Source organism: Trachypithecus francoisi, unplaced genomic scaffold (genome assembly GCF_009764315.1).
Source record: "Trachypithecus francoisi isolate TF-2019V2 unplaced genomic scaffold, Tfra_2.0 Lachesis_group1, whole genome shotgun sequence".
NCBI lineage: Eukaryota > Metazoa > Chordata > Mammalia > Primates > Cercopithecidae > Trachypithecus > Trachypithecus francoisi.
The window spans coordinates 159093267-159118784 of NW_022681454.1; the positions used below are offsets into that span (position 1 = coordinate 159093267).

At 38.4% G+C, this 25518-nt stretch overlaps 1 protein-coding gene across 1 annotated transcript in view; it reads left to right on the top strand.

Annotated features, from left to right (window-relative positions):
* The window catches only part of CPE (carboxypeptidase E), a 122057-nt gene that overhangs the window by 66817 nt on the left and 29722 nt on the right, over positions 1 to 25518 (top strand). Inside the window, exons 2-3 of the mRNA XM_033215620.1 lie at positions 20480 to 20676; positions 23740 to 23907. Coding sequence (XP_033071511.1) covers positions 20480 to 20676; positions 23740 to 23907 — 365 coding nt within the window. The remainder of the gene's footprint in view (positions 1 to 20479; positions 20677 to 23739; positions 23908 to 25518) is intronic.

Here is a 25518-nt window from a genome sequence, read left to right on the forward strand (position 1 = left end):
CTTTGGGAGGCCAAGGCAGGCGAATTGCCTGAGCTCAGGCATTTGAGACCACCCTGGGCAACATGACGAAACCACGTCTCTACTGAAAAAAAAAAAAATTAAAAAGAAAAGAAAAAGATACCACCATGGAGTGGTAGATCATTGCAGCATTGGAGGTGATCTGCCTCCCCAGGTGGGGAGACTGGGTACAGCCATTGCTGCCCCCAGCTTCTGTGGTTCTTCATATGCTTGTCAACTGCAGTGTCTCCAGAGTTCATACCAGCTCAGCCATATTCTTCCTCCCTGCCCTCATTGCATCTTCCCCAGTTTTATCTGGGAGGGAAACTTGTGGTGGGTACAGAGATTCATCTTGGACTGTGGCAATCTTCAGTTGCACAAACCATGTGAATTACACGATGGCTGGAGCAACTGAAGGGCCAGATCCTTAGTCATTGCAGGTCAGATAGCTTTCTCTCTACTTTGTTTTGTAATACTAATAAGAATAAAAATTATTTTAACTTCTTCCATTCTCTTTCTTCTTCTTTTTTTTTTTAACTTTTTTTTTTGAGATAGAGTCTTGCTCTGTCACCCAAGCTGGAGTGCAGTGGCATGATTTCAGCTCACTGCAACCTCTGCCTCCTGAGTTCAAGCCATTCTCCCGCCTCAGCCTCCCAGGTATCTGGGATTACAGGCGTGTACCACCACACTTGGCTAATTTTTGTATTTTTAGTAGAGACGAGGTTTTGCCCTGTTGGCCATGCTGGTCTCAAACTTCTGACCTCACGTGATCTGCCTGCCTGGAACTTCCAAAGTGCTGGGTGTACATGTGTGAGCTATTCTCTTTCTTCCAAGAATATGTAAATTTATTTTCCCTTTCTTTTTTTCCTCTTAGGCACAAAAGAAGTTATTCTACTTTATTGGTATTTTTTGTTTTATTGGTGATATTTATCCTTTATACTGCATCTTGAATTGTTTTTTAAAATACTGATTTTGTTTTTAGCTTTTAAAGTCTCTACTCCTACCTTCGTTTGGCTGGTTTTGGTATTTTCTTTGGATTTGAAAAAATGAAAGAAATGACAAAGTTAACAGCTTTTGAAAATAATGACAATAACAAGTTAGATACAGAAAGTAGAAAAATGTTCATTTCACAGTTTTATAGCCAGGAATACATTTCACAAAAAAGGTACAACTCCCACATGAAGAAAGATGTACTTATTGACAGGACTTGAATAATACAAATTGAATTCACAAGAAGATATAAAATCATGAAAATAACAGTTCTTCCAAAATTAATATTTGATTTATAAAATTCCAACCAGAATTTTATTTTTTTAAGTAAAAAAATTATTTTCAGGTTCATTTGAAATAATAAATGTATTCAAATTCCAGAAAATATTTTAGAAAAGAGACTTATATTGGAGCAGTAGTCCTACTGGCTATTAATACATGGTTCTAAGATTTCTTTAGAAAAACAGCTTGATGTAAAGTCTGGAAAAAAGGAGCTATTATAATAGAATAAGGTCCAGCATAAATTAAAGTATAGATGGAAACCTGATTTATGATAAAAGTAGAATTTAAATTCAGAGGGAAAACGATGTTGGCGTAATTGGCATCTAGCTAGAATAAGATAAAGTGAAACCACAACTTCACACCATGTATATATAAAATATACGTGTGAGGTGGAATAAATATTGAAATGTTGAAATCAGAATGTAAAATAATAGAAGTAAAATTTTGATTATATTTAGCTTTTCTTTAAAAACAGGAAAAATCCATAAGCCATTTAAGAAAAGAGTTGGATAGTTTTCACTAACAAAATTATGAATTTCTGGGTTGAAAAATGCACAACATAAAGTAAGAAATACACTTTTGTTTATAATGCAAGTTTACAATGAGACTTAATAAAGCATTAAGAAACATAGAAACAATAGGAAAGCATAAGATTCAGCAAGATACATTGAATGGAATGCAGGTGGCCAATAAATGTATGAAAAAATGTTTAACTTTTTAAATAAAAGAAACACAAATTAGAGTTTTTGTTTTGCTTTGTTTTGTTTTTTTGAGACAGGGTCTTGCTCTGTCACCCAGGCTGGAGTGCAGTGGCGTGATTGCAACTTATGCAGCCTTGCCGTTGTGGGCTCAGGTGACCCTCCCCTCAACCTCCCAGGTAGCTGGGACTACAGGTGCCCACCACCACACCCGACTAATTTTTGTATTTTTTTGTAGAGGTGGGGATTCACCATGTTGCCCAGGCTGGTCTGGATCTCCTGAGCTCAAGTGATCCACCTGCCTCAGCCTCGCAAAGTGCTGGGATTACAGGCATGAGCGACTGTGCCCAGCCTAGACTTATTTTCTAATAGTTTGGAAAAAATAATAATCTTTATTGCTGACCTTAGAATGAGTAAACAAACCCTTTCACACATTACTAATGGGGTGTGTGAATTGCTACAACTCTTTTGGGAGAAGCTATTGAAATATAAAAAGGATATTCTCCCCAAATCAACAACACTGCTGTTAGAAATCTTACCTACTGAAATGAAAGCACAAGTATGTATTGATAAACAAATTATACAACACTTAACAATGGAGATATGTTTTGAGAAATTAGTTGTTAGATGATTTTTGTCACTGAATAAACATCAGACTATATGGTAGAGCCTACTACACACGTAGGTTATGTGGTAGAGCCTATTGCTCCCAGGCTACAAACCTGTCTGGCGTATTACTGTACTGAACACTGTAATACACTGGCAAGCATTTGTATCTCTAAATATAGAAAAGGTACAATAAAAATACAATGTGAAAGATTAAAAACGGTACACCTGTACAGGGCACTTACCAGGAGTGGAACTATAGGACCAAAAGTTGGTCTGGGTGAGTGAGTGAGTGCTGAATGAATGTGACGACCTGGGACATGACCATATAAAACTGTAAACCTTGTTAGCACTGGATACTTTGGTTACACAAAATTTATTAAGAAATATTTTTATGGCCAGCAGTGGTGGCTCACGCCTGTAATCCCAGCACTTTGGGAGACCGAGGTGGGTGGATTGCCTAAGGTCAGGATTTCGAGACCAGCGTGGCCAACATGGCGAAACCCCATCTCTACTAAAAATACAAAAATTAGCCGGGCGTGGTGGCGGGCGCCTGTAATCCCAGCTACTTGGGAGGCTGAGGCAGGAGAATTGCTTGAACCCAGGAGGCAGAGGTTGTAGTGAGCTGAGATCATGCCACTGCACTCCAGCCTGGGTGACAGAGCAAGACTGTGTCTCAAAAAAAAAAAAAAAGAAAAATTTTTATTTTTTCAGTAACAAATTAATCTTAGCTTACAGTAACTTTTTTCACATTATAAACTTAAAATTTTTTAAAAATCTTTTTGACTCTTTTGTAATAACACAGTTTAAAACAGAGAACCATTGTATAGCTGTACAAAAATCTTTTCTTTCTCTTATATCCTATTCTATAAGCATTTTTGTATTTTAAAAATTTTTATATTTTTCTACTTTTTAAATTCTTTGTTTTTAAAAAACAAGGACACAAACACACACATTAGCCTAGGCCTACACAGGGTCAGGAACATCAAAACACAGGCCCTAGGCAATGGGAAATCTTCAGATCCATTATAATCTTATGGGATTGCAGTCATATGTGGGGTTAATCATTGACCAAAATGTATGGCCTATGACTGTATGTTCATTGTATTGAATATATGCATGTGTATATTCATATATACTTATGCATGCACAAGGATGTTTATTGCCTTTTCAGAAGGTTCATCTATAGGAGAGAGGTAAAAATTATTGTGTATTTATAAAAGGAATTGTTACCCACTATTATAAAGAATAAGATCTAAATGTATTGACCTGTAGAGGGGTAGAGAGAGGAAAGGAGATTATTAACTTTTCAAAAATAAAACTTCAGATAATTTTGTCACAGGAGAATGCATTACTTTTGATATTAATTATAATAATGGTTACCACTTATTGACCCTTACTATGGACCAAGTATAGCGGGAATTTACATATATTATTTATAATCCTCACAACAACATGCAAGAACAGTGTCTTCAGTTTCCTATGGGGAATTGAGGCTCAGATTGGCGGTCAGTGGTGGAGCTGGGATTCAGCCCCTAGCCCATCTGCTGAGAAAGTCTTTGATTTTGCTTCCAGTTCCTCCATGGCTGCATCGTCTTCTGTGTGGGCCCTAAAGGGGAGCAGGAAATGCCTCACTTCTCTCTGGGCAAGGGAGCCATAAGAAGGAGGTCCCTGGCATGTATAACCACTGCTGGTTTTGGTTCTATTGAGAACTAATAAAGAATAAAGCAAAAAAAAAAAAAAAAAAAGAAAGAAAAAAGAAAAGCCTTCTTTTATCATTGGATGCATTGTCACCAGTCCTAACTCACCACTCCACTCTACCACACCCATAGCAATGGGCTGCCTTACTGAGTCATTTTTGATCATCAGTTCACTATCCAGTGAATTATTGCACATTCATAAGTTAGAATGTGGACAGTCTGGGAAGGCTAGCATGGAAGAGGTAAGCACCTGAAACTTGATTAGGGAGACAGAGTCAGAGGGTAGTGATGTTCTTTGCTTGTGGTGCTACCTCGTGGGTTTTTGAGTTCTAGTCCTGCTGTGAATAAGCTCTGTGATATAGGGGAAGATATTTAAACTCTGAGTGCCCTAGGTTTTCTCATCTGTAAAATGTAGATGAAAATAGTTCATACTTCTTAGTGTGTGTACATGAGTGTGTATTAAATGAATTAATACACAGAGAGCCCTTGGAAAAGTCCCCACCACAGGGTAAGCCCAAAGTACATGCAGGCCATTATTATTATTATCAAGACCAATCCTTGGATTCTAGGTCCAATAAGATAGTTTACTTTTGGCGTGATTAGCCTATGATTATCAATGTCATAATGCTAATGCCTACGTTTATACCATGAGTTTAAAGAAGGATAAGATCAGATCGAGGTTAATAACCATTTGAATCCTGAAATGTTTGTGACACAGTAATGTTCACGGGTGACACCAAAACTGTTAAATTATCATTTGCTTTCTTGAATGCCAGTTTATTTTAGGAGAGGCCTAATTTTTTGTGTGGCTCCTGTTAATTTTCATGATTGTCCTTGTTGCTGTATTGTCTGTGTCTTTTCCTCTCTTGGATGTTGGGGAAATGAGCGATACGTAGATAGGAGAGGTGAGTGTGAAAGCAGAAGTGTGGTTGGTGAGTGTTGAAAAGAGAGTAAGAGACCCATAAAGAAAACCACAGTATTTCCTACCCTCGACACTGAGATATGTGATGAATATATCTATCTGTTGATAGAGCTGTTTAGGTTTTTGTTTATTTGTTTGGATTTCATGCAATTTCATGTAAAATTTTTCTGTTAATTTTTTATTATTTAATTATCTTCCCAGAAAAGAAATTCTTTTTTTTCTGGGTTTGGGGCACATTTATTTATCTTTTTCTGAGTTGTTAAGCAGTTAGAAAATTATTTTAAGTATATATTTTTTGATACACAGGATAATTTTTATCAGTAAACTTGAAAACAGCTGTTTATTTTGCTCGCAAAGAAATATTTTAATAATGCTTTTGACAAGATATCTCAAACCATCTGAATAGAGAATCTTAAATAGTTGTAAAAGAATCATGAACTTATTAGCAAAAATAATGAAGTTCAGTATAACATTTAAGTTGACATTTTGAGATGGTAGATAATGTTTACTTGGGGCACATGTGAAATTAAAGGTGATTCGCTAGCATTTAGTAACTGTCTTTATTTCTTCATTTAAGCCAGATGTTTTATATTTTATTTAGCAAAACATCTTAATATTATTTTTAGTTTGGAGTGTTTGTAGAATGTTTAAATTAACATTAAAAAATTCCTAAGGGAAGGGACAGGTGAAATACTAATACAAACAAAAACTATTATAAAATCAGAAATGTCAGGATTTTGGGGGGGCTACTGTGTATCTGTTTAATTATCTACTTGATCTTATCTGCATTTTTGTCTTTGATTTTATTACTCTTCTTCATTGGGAAGAAAAAAATTCTCTAAAGGTCCTATCTCAGTCCCTGAAGAAATAAATATGAAAGAGTAGCAGAAGATGGATGAGATTGACTGGGAGGTAAAATTAGAACGGTTGCAATCAGTAAAAATCTTGAAAGTACTTTAGTGAGAGAACCATAAGCAAAATATGATAGTGCATATCCTATAAGATCCATGATTACTCATAATTTATTTACAAGTACATTAAAAATGTAAAACCATGCATAATTATTTAATGCATAATTAAAATTTAAATATTGAATTTGAAAGTGGGACAAGCAATACACTTTCCTGTCATCTGAACAGTTCTGGAGTATCATGGGATTATTTCAGGTCTGATAATATTCCATTGTCTTCCTGTGTCTAACATCAGATTTAATACACACAGTAGATACTTTTTGATCATACAGTTTAGTATTTATAATGAGTCTTAGAGCTGAAGCCACATAGCAGCCTTGAAAATTATGCTGTATGCCTTTGAATGGGTGGGCACTCAAGTAGGTTGGAGTAAGAAAAAGCACTCAAGTTTTTGTTGTTGTTGTTGTTTTTAATTACTTTAAAAGTCAGTCTCATTTGCTCTCTCTTTCTTTCCTTATTCTTGATTTTGGAGGTTCCAAATGGCCTTTCTCCACTCAAAGAGTGGTTCCTAGGCCTGCAGGATAGCATGGTCCACTGACTAGCCGCATGGCATCCTTGGGGGGTTATTACAGCTACAGGCTCTCAGGCCCCACTCCATATCCCCCGAATTGGAATCTGCATTTTAATGAGGTCTTCAGTTGCTTTACATGACATCCAAGTTTGAGAAGCTCTGCCATATGGGATAGGTCTGAATCAGGCCGATGTTATTGTCTATATTCCCGGAAGGATTGCTTAATTTTCCAAACTTGTTTGGGTTCTGTAGTTTTTTGAATGATCCCAGGGGCTCCTGATATTCCTGTTGGAAGTTTCTAGGTCTCCAACAGTGAAGATCATCTATATTATTGCTACCAGTATGAGTAACAATAATGGGTGATATGATTTCCATTTATTAGCTACCCACTAGTGGGGCATGATGCAGAATGTCTCATCTGTGTATTTCACCTATGATCCTCTCAACAACTCAACGGAAGAGGTTTTATTTATTTATTTATTTATTTACTCAATATGGAGTCTCACTCTGTCACCCAGGCTGGAGTGCAGTGGTGCGATCTCTGCTCACTGCAACCTCCACCTCCCAGGTTCAAGTGATTCTCCTGCCTCAGCTTCCTGAGTAGCTGGGATTACAGGCACATGCCACCATGCCTGGCCAATTTTTGAATTTTTAGTAGAGATGGGGTTTCGCCATGTTGGTCAGGCTGGTCTTGAACTCCTGACGTCTCCCACAGTGCTGGGATTACAGGCGTGAGCCACCATGCCCAGCCCAGAAGAGGTTTTAATAAGACAGTTTACAGAAAAGAAAACTGAGGCTAGGGGTTATTTGTTCAAGGTTAAATATACAATGTTAGTTCTGAAATGAAACCTAAGTTTGTCTCCCCTAAGCCACTTACCGCCCCCCAGCCCCGTTTTTGTTTTTTTAAACAATACTATATTGCTGCCATATCACTTTGGTCCTCTTGCAGTAAGGAAGGGCATATAAAAGTGCCCTGTTTGTCTGGGATCAGAAAACAAGCCTGTGTAGGCCCAGAGAGACAAATATGGCATGTTCTCACATGTGTGCAAGAGCTACAGTGGCTCTCACAGAAGGAGAGAGCACAATGATAGATACTAGAGGTTGGGAAGGGAAGGCGGGAATGAGGAGAAGTTAGTCAATGAACACAGTTAGCTAGAAGAAATAAGTTCTAATATTCAACACTACCATAGGTAAGTTTTTTTAAATTTTTTTGAAAATTTTGAAAAAAATTTTAATTGATTGTGCATTTCAAAATAGCTAGAAGAGAAGAATTACAAAGTTTCCAGCACAAAGAAAAGATAAATGTTTGAGGTGATGAATATCCTGGTTACCCAAATTCGATCATTGCATATTGTATACATGTATCAAAATATCACATGTATGTATAATTATATATTTATGTACAACTATGATATACCAATAAAAAAGAAAAGAAGCTGGTGTATAGGCATATGCTGATATTTATTGTGGCTCTTATTTCTGTTTTCAGATTCTGACTTATAAATGTCTAGAATAAGGCTCCTTAAATTTGTAAAAATCTTTGTACATTTTTGTGATTTGTTTCTTGGGTTTTTTTTTTTTTCAAATGTAGGGGAAGAGCATTCATTGTTTTGTTTAAATTGAATTTTCAAAAAAGGCCATGGCCCACAAATTGTTAAGAGCCATCCCCCAACACCCCGTACCTTCACGGCCCTCAGCTGTTGAAATTCCCACCATTCTGCTGGCATCATTGCATCCCTCCCAATTACTAGATTTTCCCAGTGCCTTCTTCCCAAATCATTCCTTCTCAATCCTGCCCTGGCATCAGAATCACCTCTAGACACTGTACAGAATACAGCTGCTCACACCCCTTCTCAAACCTTCTGAAGTATGACCTTGGGAATGGGGCTCAGAAAGCTGTATGTTTAAGAAGCTCCACAAATGATTCTGACCCAGAGTGCTATAAGTCAGCACAACTTTCTTTTTTCCTTCTTTCCTTCCTTCCTTCCTTCCTTCCTTCCTTCCTTCCTTCCTTCCTTCCTTTCTTCCTTCTTTCCTTCCCTCCCTCCCTCCCTCCCTCCCTCCCTCCCTTCCTTCCTTCTTTCTTTCTTTCTTCCTCTCTTCTTCTCTTTCTTTCTTTGTTTTTTGATGGAGTCTCACTCTGTCGCCCAGGCTGGAGTGCAGTGGTGCCATCTCAGCTCACCACAACCTCTGCCTCCTGGGTTCAAGTGATTCTCCTGCCTCAGCCTCCTGAGTAGCTGAGATTACAAGCATGTGCCACCACACCTGGCTATTTTTTTGTATTTTTAGTAGACACAGGGTTTCACCATGTTAGTCAAGAGACTGGCCTGACCTCGTGATCTGCCCACCTCGGCCTCCCAAAGTGCTAGGATTACAGGCATGAGCTACTGCACCTGGCCAATTTTCTTTCTTTCTTTCTCTCTTTCTCTTTTTCTTTCTTTCCTTCTTTCTTTCTTTCTTTCTTTCTTTCTTTCTTTCTTTTTTCTTTCTTTTTCTTTCTTTTTTCTTTCTTTCTTTCTTCCTTCCTTCCTTCCTTCCTTCCTTCCATCTTTCTTTCTCTCTCTCTTTCTTTCTTTCTCTCTCTCTCTCTCTCTCTGCCATCCAGGCTGACTGCAGTGGCATGATCATGTCTCACTACAGTCTCAACCTCCCAGGCTCCAGTGATCCTCCCACCTCAGGCTGCTGAGTAGCTGGAACCACAGGCATGCACCACCATGCCCAGCTAATTTTTAAATTTTTTGTAGACACAAGGTTTCACCATGTTGCCCAGGTTGGTCTCAAACTCCTAGGCTCAAGTGTTCCTCCCACCTTGGTTTCCCAAAGTGCTGAGATTACAGGCATGAGCCACCACACTCAGTTTCAATTTTCTTTACAAACTTTGAACAAAAGGAGATTCTTCATGAATGTCTTCTTGTGGAATGATCTCCTGGAGGGAGACCCAGAGTAGCCCAGTCTTCCCACAAGAGACTCATCATCATTTAGATCTGGCTTTCCTGGTAAGATCCTAACTAAAGAAAGAGAGGTGAGCAAAGGAAAAGAAGGTATTTCCACCTTCACTAGTTTATAAAAAATAATGTCAGAGTTTCAATATTTACAGAAATCCCCTCACTTTTTGAAATCCAAGTATTTGATGCCTTCACAAAAGTAAGCTAGAAATTTTATACAAATACCCCATACATAGCGGTGTGCTGGTATATGTTTTACAATCAGCTCTGATTTGTGGCATTGCCTAGTTCCATGGTGTAAATACTCCCACCCTGGTTAATCTGAAGCTTCTAACTTGGTTCACAAATTTCCTGAAAATTAAAAAAGACTCTCATAAGCCAGTAGAAGCCTACTCCATCCCACCACTGCATATGGAGAGTGATTATCTGGGAGAGATGGCTTCTGGATTTCTCCATAGGCTCAGGCAGGCAGAATGATTCAGAGAGCTCCATTTGCTTCTTTATCCCACCTACTCCATCCCACCACTGCATATGGAGAGTGATTATCTGGGAGAGATGGCTTCTGGATTTCTCCATAGGCTCAGGCATGCAGAATGATTCAGAGAGCTCCATTTGCTATCTTTATCAAAAGATTCTATTGCATGGCCTACTCCTTCTGAAATCCGTGCATGTTCAACACCACAAATCTCTCATGATGATGTTGAAAAAAATAACATCCTGAAGATGTTTTGACAAATTAATTTGACTTTTGAATTATTTTCCTTTTGAGAGAATAATAAAGTGTTCCAAAGGTCTCCTGGGAAGAGATTGTTCAAATAAGTTTTTATATTGTTGATTTAGTTTTAGGTAGTTAATTCTACTACCTCTTTATCTGAGGGTTAGTAAATTGGCATTTTCCTCCTTCATTTATCTGTGTCTGCTAGAACTGTTTGACATTCTCCACCCACACAGGTTCTGATGACATTACTTTTACTCATTGTGTATTTACCTTTGAAAGGATGAGCTATTCATTCATGGGCATAAAGAGCAATGACTGCGGAAATGGACTAGTGTTTTTCCATTAATTTTTGTAATCATGTCTTAGTTCACTATGATGATCTACAGTTTTCTCTTTGTTCCAGAGAACTATCAAAATTGTCACTGACATTTATTGACAACCGTGATTTGTACAGGAGAGTTTTAGAAACTTGAATACCAGTAGTTTGTCAAGCAAGATACAGCTCCTACTTCTCTAGAATCAGGGGATGTTTAAGCGGTTATCTAGTCCAACCTTCACAGCTTGTCTCTGAGGTATCTTTCTGCTTCTGTGGGAATTAATGACTTCTACGACTGTAGATTTGTCTGGAGTTTTGCAGAACAAACCAAATCCTTCCCCACATAAGAACCTTGGAAAACTTGGAGAACTTTCAATCTTTGGAAACTTGATGCTGCCCCCTAAACTTTTCTTCTCAACCTATGAAATGAATTTCTCATGGACATTATTTTCCAAAGTAGATATACAAAGCACAATAAAATACATTAATGAGAGAATCAGCTAAATGGATTCACTCGAATCATAGTCGCTGCCACAAGCCAGGTGCATTCCTGTTTTCTTTCCATTGCCCCTAGGGTCACTTCATTTACCTCTGTTTTGTGCTTAACTTCTTAGACAAATTTATCTTCCCAATTTATCTTATTTTATTTGATAAGAATATTAGTGAAAGACAGCAGAATCTTTTAAGAGAGTTTTCTAAGATAACTAGAAGCTAATAGTTCTAAAAGATGCTTCAGGGTCCAAAAACCCTCTTCAGTAAATAAATGCGCAAAGGCATTTTGATAAGCATTTGCTGTAGCCAATAACTATTATAGCACTTTAAAAAATAATTACTGATCTTTTTGGTGATTAATATCTACAGAAAGATTTCAAATCATGAAACTAAATCATTAAAACGATCTCTACCTCATCTGATTTGTATATTAAAACTTCTCTGTGCTCACTTAACAATGTTCTTAAACAAGTCAAAGGTTTTTATTTTTTCATTTTTTTTTTGAGACGGAGTCTTGCTCTGTTACCCAGGCTGGAGTGCAGTGGCATGGTCTCAGCTCACTGCAACCTCTGCCTCCTCGGTTCAAGCGATTCTCCTGCCTCAGCCTCTCAAGTAGCTGGGATTACAGGCACCCGCCACCACACCTAGCTAATTTTTGTATTTTTAGTAGACGGGGTTTTGCTATGTTGGCCAGGCTGGTCTGGAACTCCTGACCTCAGGTGATCCACCTGCTTTGGCCTCCCAAAGTGTTGGGATTACAGGCGTGAGCCAACATGCCTGGCCACAAGTCAAAGGTTTTTCTGCATCTGAAGGTTTTCATAGGTAGCTTCTTCTTGGATGGTAATAATAAGGTGTTTTGTGATACTAATTTTAAATTATTAATTTTGTGAATTTTAAATGATGAATTTCTATTAATGGGAATGGAAATTGTATTGCCTTTTTATTGTGAAGGTAATCTTGTAGGATAGGACTGTAGAGAGAGCAGAGGAATTTTGAATATCTGATATTATTGCTGACAAATATTTTAGAAAAACTATGTAATAGATTAAAGTAAATTTTCTTCATTGATTTATTATGGCTAATATTTAGGGCAAAAAGTGATATACTCTTGTGAGTCAGTAACTGCTAGGATAACTTATTCAGTCAAAAAAATTTCCCTAGGCCCCTTTTCCTTTCCTTCCCCCTAAGTTGAATTCATAATAATGCAGTGCTTTGGAAAACAGTTCTATATTAATACATGCTAAAAAAGCCCCCACAAAATAAAAACTTCTTTTAATTATCCTAGCATGAAATGAAACAAAAAGAAAAGTAATAGGATAGATGATAATTTATTCCTTCTTCTCTCTCTCTTTCTTTTTTCCTTCCTTCCTTCCTTCCTTCCTTCCTTCCTTCCTTCCTTCCTTCCTTCCTTCCTTCCTTCGTCCCTGCCTCCCTCCCTTGCTCCCTCCCTCCGTCCCTCCCTCTTTCTTTTCTCTTTTCTCTTCTTTTTCTTTCTTTTTTGATGGAGTCTTGCTCTGTTGCCCAGGCTGGAGTGCAGTGGCGCGATCTCGGCTCACTGCATGCTCCGCCTCCCAGGTTCAAGGGATTCTTCTGCCTCAGCCTCCCCAGTAGCTGGGACTACAGGCGTGGACCACTATGCCCAGCAAAGTTTTTTTTTTTTTTTTTTTTTTTGAGATGGAGGCTCACTCTGTCACCCAGGCTGGAGTGCAGTGGTGCGATCTCAGCTCATTGCAACCTCCACCTCCCGAGTTTAAGCAATTCTCTGCCTCAGCCTCCTGAGTAGCTGGGATTACAAGCGCCCACCACCATGCCCAGCTAATCTTTGTATTTTTAGTAGAGACAGGGTTTCACCATCTTGACCATGCTGGTCTTGAACTCCTGACCTCGTGATCCACCTGCCATGGCCTCCCAAAGTACTGGGATTACAGGCGTGAGCCACTGTTCCAGGCTGTAGCTTCATTATATTTCTTATAATTTGTTTCAAAATTCTTCAGATTTCTTAGACCTCAGTTTCCCCTTTTGGAGAATCTTTCGAGAAACCAAAAGCCATCTGTCCCAAATAATTGCTTTCTACATGCAGTAGTGGGCTGGAGTAGGCTTTTACTGGCATATGAGAGCCTTTTTTAATTTTCAGGAAATTTATGAGCCAAGTTGGTAACTTCAAATTGGCCAGGGTGTATTTACACCATGGAAATAGGCAATGCTACAAATTAGAGCTGAGTGTGAGACATTTATCAGCACACCACTGTGTATGGGGTATTTGTAAAAAGTTTGTAGCTTTCTTTTGTTAAGGCATCAAATACTTTCATTTCAGAAAGTGAAGGCATTGCTGCTAATATTGTAACTCTGACATTATTTTATACACTTGTGAAGCTGGAAATACCTTCTGTTCTTTTGCTTACCTCTCTTTCTTCAATTAGAATCTTAGTAGGAATATTTTAGATGTCATATGTAAGATAACTTTAAATTATATTAATAGCAAATGCATAATTAATATTACAAAATGATTCTGTAATACGTCTCTGCAGAAAAATTCTGTAATATATTCCATCTTGACTGCCCATTAAAAACCAGATGAAATGAGATTTAACTTTTAAGATATCATGTTGATTTGGTTGTCTTCTAAATTTCACTCTGAAGGAAGGAAGAAGCAAGAGAGAATATAATGTTTCTATACTCTGTCATTTCTTTTGCAATCATTTTTTGTTCCTTTGCCTTTTCTTGGTTTCGTTTCCCCCCTTCTTTCTTTACTTTTTCCTCATTTCTTCTGTAAAGGAGTAATCTGTTTTTATAACCTTACTACCCCCTCGTGTTGTTTACTGGACCTCTGGAGACTTGCATTTCCTTTAGGAATATGCCCAGCATTTTTAGGCTGCTAAAATGTGCTAAAACACGAGCCAATTAATGATGTTCTTATTGACCAGGTCTAGGAAACTTCTAGGATTCAGTTTCTCCAAGAATGATTTACAGGCTATAATAGGTTAGAATGTCAAACAAGGGGAAACAATTAGTAGCACTAATGTTTTAACCTCAGGTTTATCACTGAGGGAGGATCATTGATGAAATGGCCCATCTGTTCCAAAGATGTTTCCAACTTGCTTGTATAGCAGTTTGTAAATCAAATCAGTGCAGTGATTGTGAGGCTTATATAGCCGTTTGTTTGTCTATTTTTCAAAGTCACTGCTTTTGTGTACATTTTATCATGATATCTTTGAAAAATGGGGTTTTACCTGTGGAAATTACACTATCATTATTCAGCATTATGTTCAGTTTATTACATGTACCAGGAACACATATTTTGAAATTGTCACCAGCTCCGAGAATTATGCAATCAGTGAGTTAAATATGTAACTTCCAAATGAATTAGTGGACCTATATTTTGGCAAAAATTTGTTGTTGGAGGAAGAATAGATTCATCCCAGAGTGAGTTTCGTCTCTATTTTCAGGGTAAAAGATGGGAGAATTCTGTTACTATAATCAGGTTCTTTCTTAAAATACCCTTAACCTACTTTTTTTCCCTCTAAATAATGATGCTCCACTTCTTATGTAGAATTTCACAATTTACAACCCATATTCACATTTGTTATTTCATTTCCCATTGGGTATTTTCCCTCTGCTGTTTTCTTCCTGTAGAAAGGCCATTGAATAATTGGCTCTAAGATTTGAAAGGGGTCTTCAGATTATCTGTTCAATGACTGTGCCTAGTGATCAGCCTGTCTGTTATTTCCAAAAGGAGAAGAGGCCGGGCACGGTGGCTCAAGCCTGTAATCCCAGCACTTTGGGAGGCCGAGACGGGCGGATCACGAGGTCAGGAGATCGAGACCATCCTGGCTAACACGGTGAAACCCCGTCTCTACTAAAAAATACAAAAAATTAGCCGGGCGAGGTGGCAGGCGCCTGTAGTCCCAGCTACTTGGGAGGCTGAGGCAGGAGAATGGCGTGAACCCGGGAGGCGGAGCTTGCAGTGAGCTGAGATCCGGCCACAGCACTCCAGCCTGGGCAGCAGAGCGAGACTCCGTCTCAAAAAAAAAAACAAAAAAACAAACAAACAAAAAAAAAAACAAAAGGAGAAGAAAACATTAGATATGTAGACAGACTGATCATAGGGTCAAAAAACATAGTGAAAGTAAATTTTCTTTTCATAGGAATGGAAGACAATATTATTTTTTACTTTTGTCTTTTTATTTGATCATTTATTTCATGCTCATCCTACTGACCTGTGGTCTTCTGTTTCAGTGGCTCTCTGGTCACTTTAAGGCATAAATTCCTTTTACCATTTGGGAACATTGCTAACTTGCCTCCAGTTTCAAATTTCACCCACATGGATGTAGTTTCTGGGGTGTAAAACAGTAACATTTATTGTTGAGGCAAGAGACTTCTTTAAAGCTGCCTTTTTACTGATTTAGTTATTTCAAATCATATTAATTGGGGCAAGTTAAGAGTTACAAGTCTGGGCTTAAAATAATCTGCCTGCTCTGGTTTGGAAATTTATGCAGCTATTTCTGCCTTAATTAAAACTGTGGATATTTTTAAAGCTTAGAATTTATTCTTATCTTATTCTGACGACAATGCAAATCCAACCAGGTACATTAATTGTTCTGTGATACAGATGGAAGAAGATAGAAACTCGGCCCAGCCAGGCTGGATTTGGTTTGTGAGTTGATCGTCTTTTAATAACGGCTTGATTGATGACTGTGTGCCATGTGAAGTAACTGGAATGCTGGATGATTACATGAAATTGTGGGAAAACTGACACAATGGGGAAAAGGTGCTTGCTGAGCCTATGAACTGAAACCTATGCAAATATGATGATTCCTCCATTGCAACTTCAGGAACTCAGGATTACTGTGTAAAAAGGAAAATGAATTAGTGAAAAAAATAAGATGAATGTAAACACTACCATCCCCAATATCCTGAGGGTAGTGCTTCTCCCCGTCTTCTCCGCTCCCCTACCCCGTTGCTAGGAGGAAGATGAGTTAACTCACAGGGACGTGTACATTACCAGCCGGATCCACGTACCTGGCAGCTGCAACCTGTTAAACCCATAGTTTGTTCTTCTATGTAGACACAATAAACAGGAAGGCAAACGTCATCCATTGACACAGAAAAGAAAATTGATGATGAAAAACTCACTGCTTTGCTTAAAAAAAAGTCAAAGGTAAAGAATGTGTTGACTCAGAGAGGGCCATTCAAAATCGAAAGTCTTCAATTTTATTGCTATTTCTGTATTAAGGATTCTGAAAGCAAAATTTCTTCAGAATCTGTTGTTTAGACTTCTTGACAAAAATAGCCTTGGGGAGCTGCTCGCCTGGAGACGTTTTGTGGTGACCATGGAGATTAATCTTCTTGATGGGAAATCGGCTGTTCACAATACTGCTTCCTTCATTCCCAAAGAAGAGTTTCCATTCCTACCAGGGGATGTTGGCTAGAGCAACGAGCCATTGAGGCCTCCTGATATTCCACCCGGGGTGCAGCCTCCTTGAACCTGCCTCAAGTCCCCTTCAGTTACTCCTTTATTCCCTTCACTGTTCCAGAGGGTTTTCAAGCGTCTGCATCTGCACCTCTGTCTCAAGGGCCAGGTCTACTGTCAGCCACGCTGCTGCAAGGATGGGATTGAAAAGCAAGACCATTCATTTACTCATTCGTTCACAAATTCATTGAACTGATATTTAAGCTTAGAATTTATTCTTATCTCATTCTCACAAGAATGCAAATCCCTACTATGTTCCAGACTTTATGTGGGGGCACAGGTGACACACTAGTGAGCTGAAATAGATCCCATCCCAGGACTAATAGACCTTACAGTCTGGGCGAGAGAGGGGTTAATCAAATAACTACATTAATGAATGTATATTTTCAAACTGAGATATTAAAAATAACAAACCCAGCCTGGGCAACATGACAAAACCTCATCTCTACAAAACAATTAGTTGGGCATGGTGGTGCACACCCATAGTCCTAGCTACTCAGGAGGCTGATGTGGGTGGATCACCTGAGCCCGGGAGTTCGAGGCTGCAGTGAGCCATGATTGTGCCACTGCACTCTAGCCTGGGTGACAGAGTGAGTCTCTGCCTCAAAAAAAAAAAAAAAAAGAAAAAAAAGAAAAGAAAAGAAAAGAAAAAAGAAAAATAACAAAGGAACTGGACCTAGACTAAAGATACTCCAAGGAAGCCGTATTTAGCCATACTTAGAAGGCTTTGCAGATAAAGTGTGTGAATATGTGAAGCAGAGAGCATTATAAGCATGAGTCCCGTGGCTGAGAGAAGGATGGCTGAAACACAGGAGGGAAAGGCCTCTCAGGAGGCGAGAGGCACCACGCCAAACCACGTGGAGGTTCAAGATCCTGTAAAGAATTTTGGTCTTTATCATGAAAGCAAAGGGGAAGTTACTGGTGGGTTCTTAGGTGGAGGTGACCTGAAGAGGGTTGTGTTTTAAAAAGAAAGCTTTGGCTTTGAGAGGGAAAAGAGCTGGAGAGAGGCCAGAGGGGTGGGAGGAACATCCCGGATTGGAACCTCGAAGCAGTTTAGTTACATATCCAACATTCCTTCACTGTTGCCTCACTCCTGAACATTGTCCATTGCATGTCTCAGTCTTCCTCCAGACTACATTCCTTCAGTTTAGGAATGCTGACATATTTGCTTTTGGATCCCATGTAGTGTCTGACCCTGGGATTTGCACGTATGTCCAGCAAATGCTGTATTTAAACAATGCGGCGCTTCCCCATCTCACAAGTCATGTCAGTTGGCGTAAAGGAACATAGCTCTTCTGTATTCTAGTGATAACATTATATAGTGATCTAATTTATTCCTGAGGACAGACAGGGTTAGAGATACACTTGCCTTTTCTTTTGCTCTCATCTGTGTCTTGCATTTTATTTCCATACATTAATATCTTCAATATAATGATCTTTGTTGTCCTGTCTTCATGTCAGCCTAAAGCATTGTTATTGTCATTATTGTTACCACCTCCTCACAAATATATAGATATATTGGGGGAGGTTTTTGATGAGAGAAATCTGCAGATTTGAAAAGAAACCATGTCGTACATTTCTGAGTCTGAAAATCAGGAGTTGCAAACATAAATGAGTAAAGCAGCAGTAGGGAATGGCGTAGCCTGTGGCAGAACTAGGGGGAGCATGCTCTATCCCAAAGCATTCACATTCAAACACAAATATACTGTGCTAGCTAAACCAGACATCTGGGGGCAAATGTGGCTTAGTAACTATGGGTTTGTTGTTTCTTCTTTAACTGATTAAAAAAAGATTTAAACACAGAGAAGTTATAAAAATTTTCAGTGTAATTAGGGGTTGTGGGCCAAGCTTTATTGAGTGACGTGAAGCCTCAAAGTTGTTTTGGGGAAGGGAGCAGGACCAAAATGCCTCCTTAGTGCAACTTTTTCAAAAAACCTTGTGAAGCCGGCTTCTAATACTCCTCTGGCTACTTGCTCTCTCTCTCTCTAATGGGCTGCTGCAGTTTCTCCTGTGCCTCAATCAAATGAATACTTTGCATAAATGAAGGTATAAGCTGCGTAAGTTTACAGAAAGGAAGAAGGTTATTATTACCTTTGAAATCAGAAGCCAAGAAAACATCTCTTCTCACACATCCTCATCTCTTCTCTTACTTTCTGGGCAAGTCCCTAGGGGTAATTTTAATAGAGACTCTCCCTCAAAGTAAAAACTGAGGGGGGTATAAATAGCCCTGATCCTGCTCCCACCTGATCCTTAGATTAAGATTAGCAGAAGCTCAGGCTGAGAGGTCACCACAAGGATGTAGTTTTCTGGGGTGAATAGTCACTTAAATCAGACACTCAGGAATCTCATGCAAAGAATGTTTAGTTAACATATTTCCAGGAGAAAAATAATTCCAACTTCTTATACCAAGAACCAACAGCCTTAGTGATTTTTTAGAAGGGAGAATCCTTTCCACTGCAGAAATTGGGCCTGTGGGATGGATGAAGCAGAAATGAGCAGAACAACAGGATTCATTGAGATCACTTTGCTGCTAAGTTCTGCAATTTTATTACTCCTCCTAAAATGCAATGGAGAGTCTCTCAAACTGGCAACGGTGACTTTTGTTAGTATTCTGAGCCCTTCAGCAAAATATATCCTCTTTGGGCTGATTTATACCATGAGGATAATAAAAATATATGCCTTACACATTTTAGTGGGCTGTTGTGAAGAGAAAATTAGATTATGTAATGCAAGGAAGTTCACAATGACAAGATAATGTGTTGTAATAATAATATAAAAGATAATTATAGGAAACACATAGCACTTGCTATTTGCCAGGCACTGTTCTAAGCATTTACATTCATTATTTTATTTAGTTCTGATAATAACCTTCCGTTTGGGCTAGAATCTATTGTTATCTCTAATTTTTAGATGGAAAAACAGAGCCACAGAGAGCTGAAGTAACTTGCCCAATCCCAGACAGTAAGAATTGGTGCTAGGATTTGCACCCATGCAGTCTGGCTCCTCTTAATCACTATGATTTAGGAATAAAAACAAAAAAACAAAAACATAGACTTTTAAGTAAACCAGAAGACTAGCATTTTAATCCTGGTGTCACAGGCCATATAACTATGGAGACAGTCTTCTTAAGCAGTCTGAACTTCAGGTTGTTCATTTGCAAAATGAAGTTGGATGATAATACTTATTTTTAGATGTTTGGTCAGGATTAAATGAGAAAACATGCAAAGTACAGTGTTTAATAGGAGGCACATAGTGTATTATTATTATTAGTTGTTGTGGGTGAGATGGTATATTAGTCTTGTCAGACTGCCATAGCAAAATATCCACAGACTGGCTGGCTTAAACAACAGAAATTTATTTTCTTACAGTCCTGTAGGCTAGAAGTTCAAGACTAAGGTGGCAGAAGGGTTGATTTCTGGTGAGGCCTCTCTTCCTGGCTTGCAGGCGGCCGCCTTCTCACTGTGCTCTCACATGGTCTTTCCTCTGTGCAGAGGAGAGAAAGAGGACTCTGGTGTCTCTTCCTCTTTTTATAAAGATGACAGTCCTATTGGATTAGAGCTCCACCCTTATAACTTAATTTAACCCTAATTACCTCCTTAATACAGTCACATTGGATGTTAGACCTTCAACATATTAATTTTGGGTGAATACAATTCAGTCCATAACAGATGGGTAGCTGGGAGGAGAGGAATAGAAGGATAGAAGGGGTATTTTAATGTCTAAGATAGTTTTTTTTTTAAAGGCATCACTGCTGGAGGAAAAAAACCATCAGGTATTCATAATACATTTGTAGGTATACAATGTATTTGGCACTGTATGTCATAGAAAACATCTCCAAACTATCTATTGTTAATCTTTTAGGTGAGCCTGAATTTAAATACATTGGGAATATGCATGGGAATGAGGCTGTTGGACGAGAACTGCTCATTTTCTTGGCACAGTACCTATGCAATGAATACCAGAAGGGGAACGAGACAATTGTCAACCTGATCCACAGTACCCGCATTCACATCATGCCTTCCCTGAACCCAGATGGCTTTGAGAAGGCAGCGTCTCAGGTGAGTGCCAGGCAGCTCAGATCAGGCGTGCTTTCTTCATTTTCTGTATGTTTGTACATACATATTTATCTAAAAATTATGCCCTCGCACAAAGCTTAAAGATAGTGCAGTGGAGGGCATAAGTGATGCATTCATTATTCAACTCACTGGTAAGAAAACAGCTCAGAATGAAAGGGGTGATGGGCGAGTTTTTCCAGTAAAGACTGCAAATCAGAAATTGTGTTAAGAAGTTAATGTTCACATAGTGTTCTGTTTTATGTTTTTCAATAAATTATTCATCCACTTTTGTGACTAGCTAAGTTTTCTTTTAAAAATCTACAAATATGAAAAATACTGCGGTTTGTTGAAGAGTAACGCCATGGGTGTATGTGGGTGACCTAGTGTCACAGCGCCCTCTACTGAATTTAAGGACGAAATACTTTTGGCCAGAATAATGTTTCACTGATGTTTACTTGGTTTTTACATATGCTCAGTAAAGTTAAAACACAAACAAGCAAAAACTCTACCTCTTAACTAAAAATAATTTAATATGTCTTCGCTGTTAGATGAATTGGAAAGTAATGCCTTTTTAAGAGAAGATATATGGTGTTTATTCCTATTTTATTGGACAATGGTGGGGAACATTATATATGCTGTTTTCTACAGTTTAAAATAATTTTCTTAGTCTATGGGAACATGAGAACACATTCAAGTTAATATTTAGTATGTTTATCTACAGTTAAAAAGATCCAATGATATAGTTTGACATTGTAAGAAACCCAGTGAATTTCTATAAATAGATCTAAAATTGATATGATTTCTAAAGTTATGAGAGAAAAATTCTAGTAATATATAAAATTAAATTATTTAACATTTTAAGGTAATATTCAGAAGTTTTAGACATATAGGCAACAGATTATCATTGCTATTTTCTGTCTTATAGATTTTTATTCCTCGCAGTCTAAGATATCTAAGCTTCCATGACTTAAAAAATGTGGAAATATGTCTATATCATGTGATATAATCTAACAGTAAAACAAGAAAATTCACATTATAAAATAAAATAAATATCTTGGAATAATTTTCCAGATTGTACCATTAGGTAAATGAAGGGTTTAAACTGGAGAGAAATTCCTCAAACCATAAAGCCCTAGAACTTTTGTTCTAGGCTCATATTTTTTCATGAAGACTATAAGAGGCAGACATGTTATTAGTCTATAATGCATGTTAAATTCATTTTAAGCTTCTAATCTTTAGTTATTTATTCTTCTAAATATTTAAAAAATAGGTTGCTGTGATTTACAGAGGCAGTGAATATTTTACTTAAATCTAATGATAGAATGATGTGCTTTGAAATAGGTCATTTATAACTAGTGAATATATATTGTGAAATTTGATGAAAAATATCTCTTTATTATTAACATTTAAAATATTATTCATCGAACATATTTTCAAAATACCTATAACAAGTACAGTGATGCATCTCTCAATAATGGGGAAGTGTTCTGAGAAATGCAATGTTAGGTGATTTTGTCGTTTTGTGAACATTCTAGAGTGCACCTACATAAACCTGCATGGTATAGCCTACTATACACCTAGGCTATGTGATATAGCCCACGGTTCTTAGGCTACAAGTCTGTACAGCATGTTACTGTACTGAATACTGTAGACAACCGCAACACACTAGTAACTATTTGTATATCTAAGCATAGAAAAGGTACAGTGAAAATACAGCATAAAAGATAAAAACAGTACCCTTGGATAGGGCTCTTACCATAAATGGAGCTGGAAGTTGCTCTGGGTGAGTCAGTGAGTGAGTGGTGAGTGAATGTGAAGGCCTAGGACACTACTGTACACTACTATAGAATTTATAAACGCTGTACACTCAGACTACACTAAATTTATAAAAAATATTTTTCTTCCTTCAATGATAAATTAAACTTATCTTACTGTAACTTTTTTGTTTTGTTTTGTTTTGAGATGGAGTCTCACTCTGTCACCAGATTGCAGTGCAATGGCATGATCTCGGCTCACTGCGCCCTCCGACTCCCTGGTTCAAGCTATTCTCCTGCCTCAGCATTGTATTTTTAGTAGAGATGGGGTTTCACCATGTTGGCCAGGATGGTCTTGATCTCCTGACCTCGTGATCCACCCGCCTTGGCCTCCCAAAGTGCTGGTATTACAGGCATGAGCCACCGCGCCTGGCCACCTTACTGTAACTTTTTTACTTTATAAACTTTTAAACTTTAAAAACCTTTTGGACTCTGTGTAATAACACTTAGCTTGAAACACACAACACACTGTAGAGCTGTCCAAAAATCTTTTCTGTCTTTATATCCTTATTCTACAAGCTTTTTTTCTATTTTTAAAACTTTTAATGGTTTCTTAGTTTTTCAACTGTTTTGTTAAAAATAAGACACAGGCTGTGTGCAGTGGTTTCTATCTGTAATCCCAGTGCTTTGGGAGACCCAGAGGAGAGGATTGCTTAAGGCCAGGAGTTTGAGACCATCCTGAGGAACATAGCGAGACCCTGTCTTTAGCAAAAATAAAAAATAAAAACTTAGCCTAGCATGGTTGTGCACACCTGTAGTCCTAGTGCTTTGGGAGGCCAAGGAAGGAGGATCACTTGAACCCAGGAGTTTGAGGTTACAGTTAGCTGTGATTATGCCACTGCACCCAAGCCTGGGCAACAGAGTGAGACCCTGTCTCTTAGGAAAAAAAAAAAAAAAAGAAACTAAGACACAAACACGCATATCAGACTAGGCCTACACAGGGTCAGGGTCAGGATCATCATAATGTCACTAGGCAATAGGAATTTTTCACCTCTATTATAATCTTATGGGATCACTGTTGTATGGTCTGTCAGTTGTGGTAAGAAATGTCATAATGTGGCCCATCACTGTACTTTAAATTTGATATCTTCATGTTTATATAAGTAAAGTAGTAAAAATGCTGATATGGGAGGGCATTGTTGAAATAAATAATCTTAATAGTTATTTTAAAGAGCATTGATAGAGACCTTAAATAGAAAGTGACAACAATAATAAGCAACTGATGATTTTTTCTCTTTGACTTTTTTTTTAGCCTGGTGAACTCAAAGACTGGTTTGTGGGTCGAAGCAATGCCCAGGGAATAGATCTGAACCGGAACTTTCCAGACCTGGATAGGATAGTGTATGTGAATGAGAAAGAAGGTGGTCCAAATAATCATCTGTTGAAAAATATGAAGAAAATTGTGGATCAAAACACAAAGGTAGTGACCACGGGATAGTCTTCTTGGGTTCATCTCTAGCCTAAGGAAATATGTTCCAATATCTTCATCATCATGAAGGACAGAGGAGTAACATCACAGCTCGTATGGAGTGGTTAACTGTGGCTTTGAAAGTCAAGGCTGGAAGGGCTGGTGCCGTGAGGTTAGTCCTGGCCCCTAGAATTGGGCCGTAGGTGGAGAGGAGTTGGAGGTGCAGATATAGGGAGGAACCCAGTTGTAGGTTTCTTAGAAAGTCACCATGGCCTTCTCAGAGACCCTTTATTAGCTCATCTGATCAGCTCCTCCTGCCAAATTTACACTGTTGCTCTTTTTCTCTTTTCCAGAACTTTCTCCTCCCTTGCTTTACAAAACTCTACTTTCTCCTACCTCTTCTACTGCCTTTCAAATCACTACTCAGTTTTTTTCCCTGTTTCTTCTACCTGGGCCTAAATGCTGGCCATCTTTGGGGTCTCATCTGATACCTTTATCTGCTTCCCTGGGCTTCCCTCCTTACCTGAACTTTCAGCGTCGTCTGTTACACAAGGTCTCCCAGATCCGTGCCTCTAACTCCAGACTTTCCACAGAGCTTTATGTCTCTGTTTTAGCAGCTAACTTGGGTTCCTTTAACTGGTGGAACTTGAAACCTCAAGCTCAGGTTGTCCAGAAACAAATATTTTCCCTTGGAACCACTATTCTTTCATTTATCCCAATCATCAAAGCTTTTGATTTTTCCATCTCTGTCACTCCTCACCAGTTACCACCGCTCAGTGGTTTGATCTCTTGACACCTCTTCCATTTCCCTTCCTCTGCAAACTCATTCCCCTGCCTCAGCTCAGGCCCCCATGGTCTCCTGCTGTGACTGGCTCAGTGGCCTGCTACTCGTGTTTCATGTCCAGCCTCTCCCAACTCTATTCTACCTTCTCAAATTCTCAATCTTCCAGAGTGACATTCACACACAAATTATTGCTCTTTTGCTTAAAAAACCTTACCAGCTCTCCACTGCCCAGAAGATAAAGTGAAAACTCAATGTGATGGTTAAGCATGGAGACTCTAGAGGTAGCCACTCTAGAGGTAAATCATGGCTTCATTCTTGTTGTGTGAACTTTGTAAAGTTATTTGACTTCTCTGTGCTTCAGATTCTTCATCTGTAATATGGAAGTGATAATATCTACCTCATAGGATAAGGATTGGATGACTTAATACACATAAAATATTTGAGGCCAGCGCCTGGAACTTTTATTAACATTTCAGTATAATTTTTTGGTACTCTCTGTTATGTAGCTCAGGGCTAGGTGGACACATTTACATATGCACTCAACATTTGGTGCATCTTTGAACCAATATTGTCGTCAATTACTTGGAGGAGAAATTGAGCCCATCTTGGAGGAAAGGTGAAGAACTACTGTCAGCAGCCCTCTGTTCCTTCTCTATTGTTCTGGGTATTTCTGCTCTCATGTGTCCACAACGTCTAGTGTCTTTCCTAAGTCAGAGCTCAGAAAGTACAATTTCTCCACTTTATTCTAGTTGCTGGCCATGACGTCTAGTGTCTTTCCTAAGTCAGAGCTCACAAAGTACAATTTCTCGACTTTATTCTAGTTGCTGGGTCATTCCAGT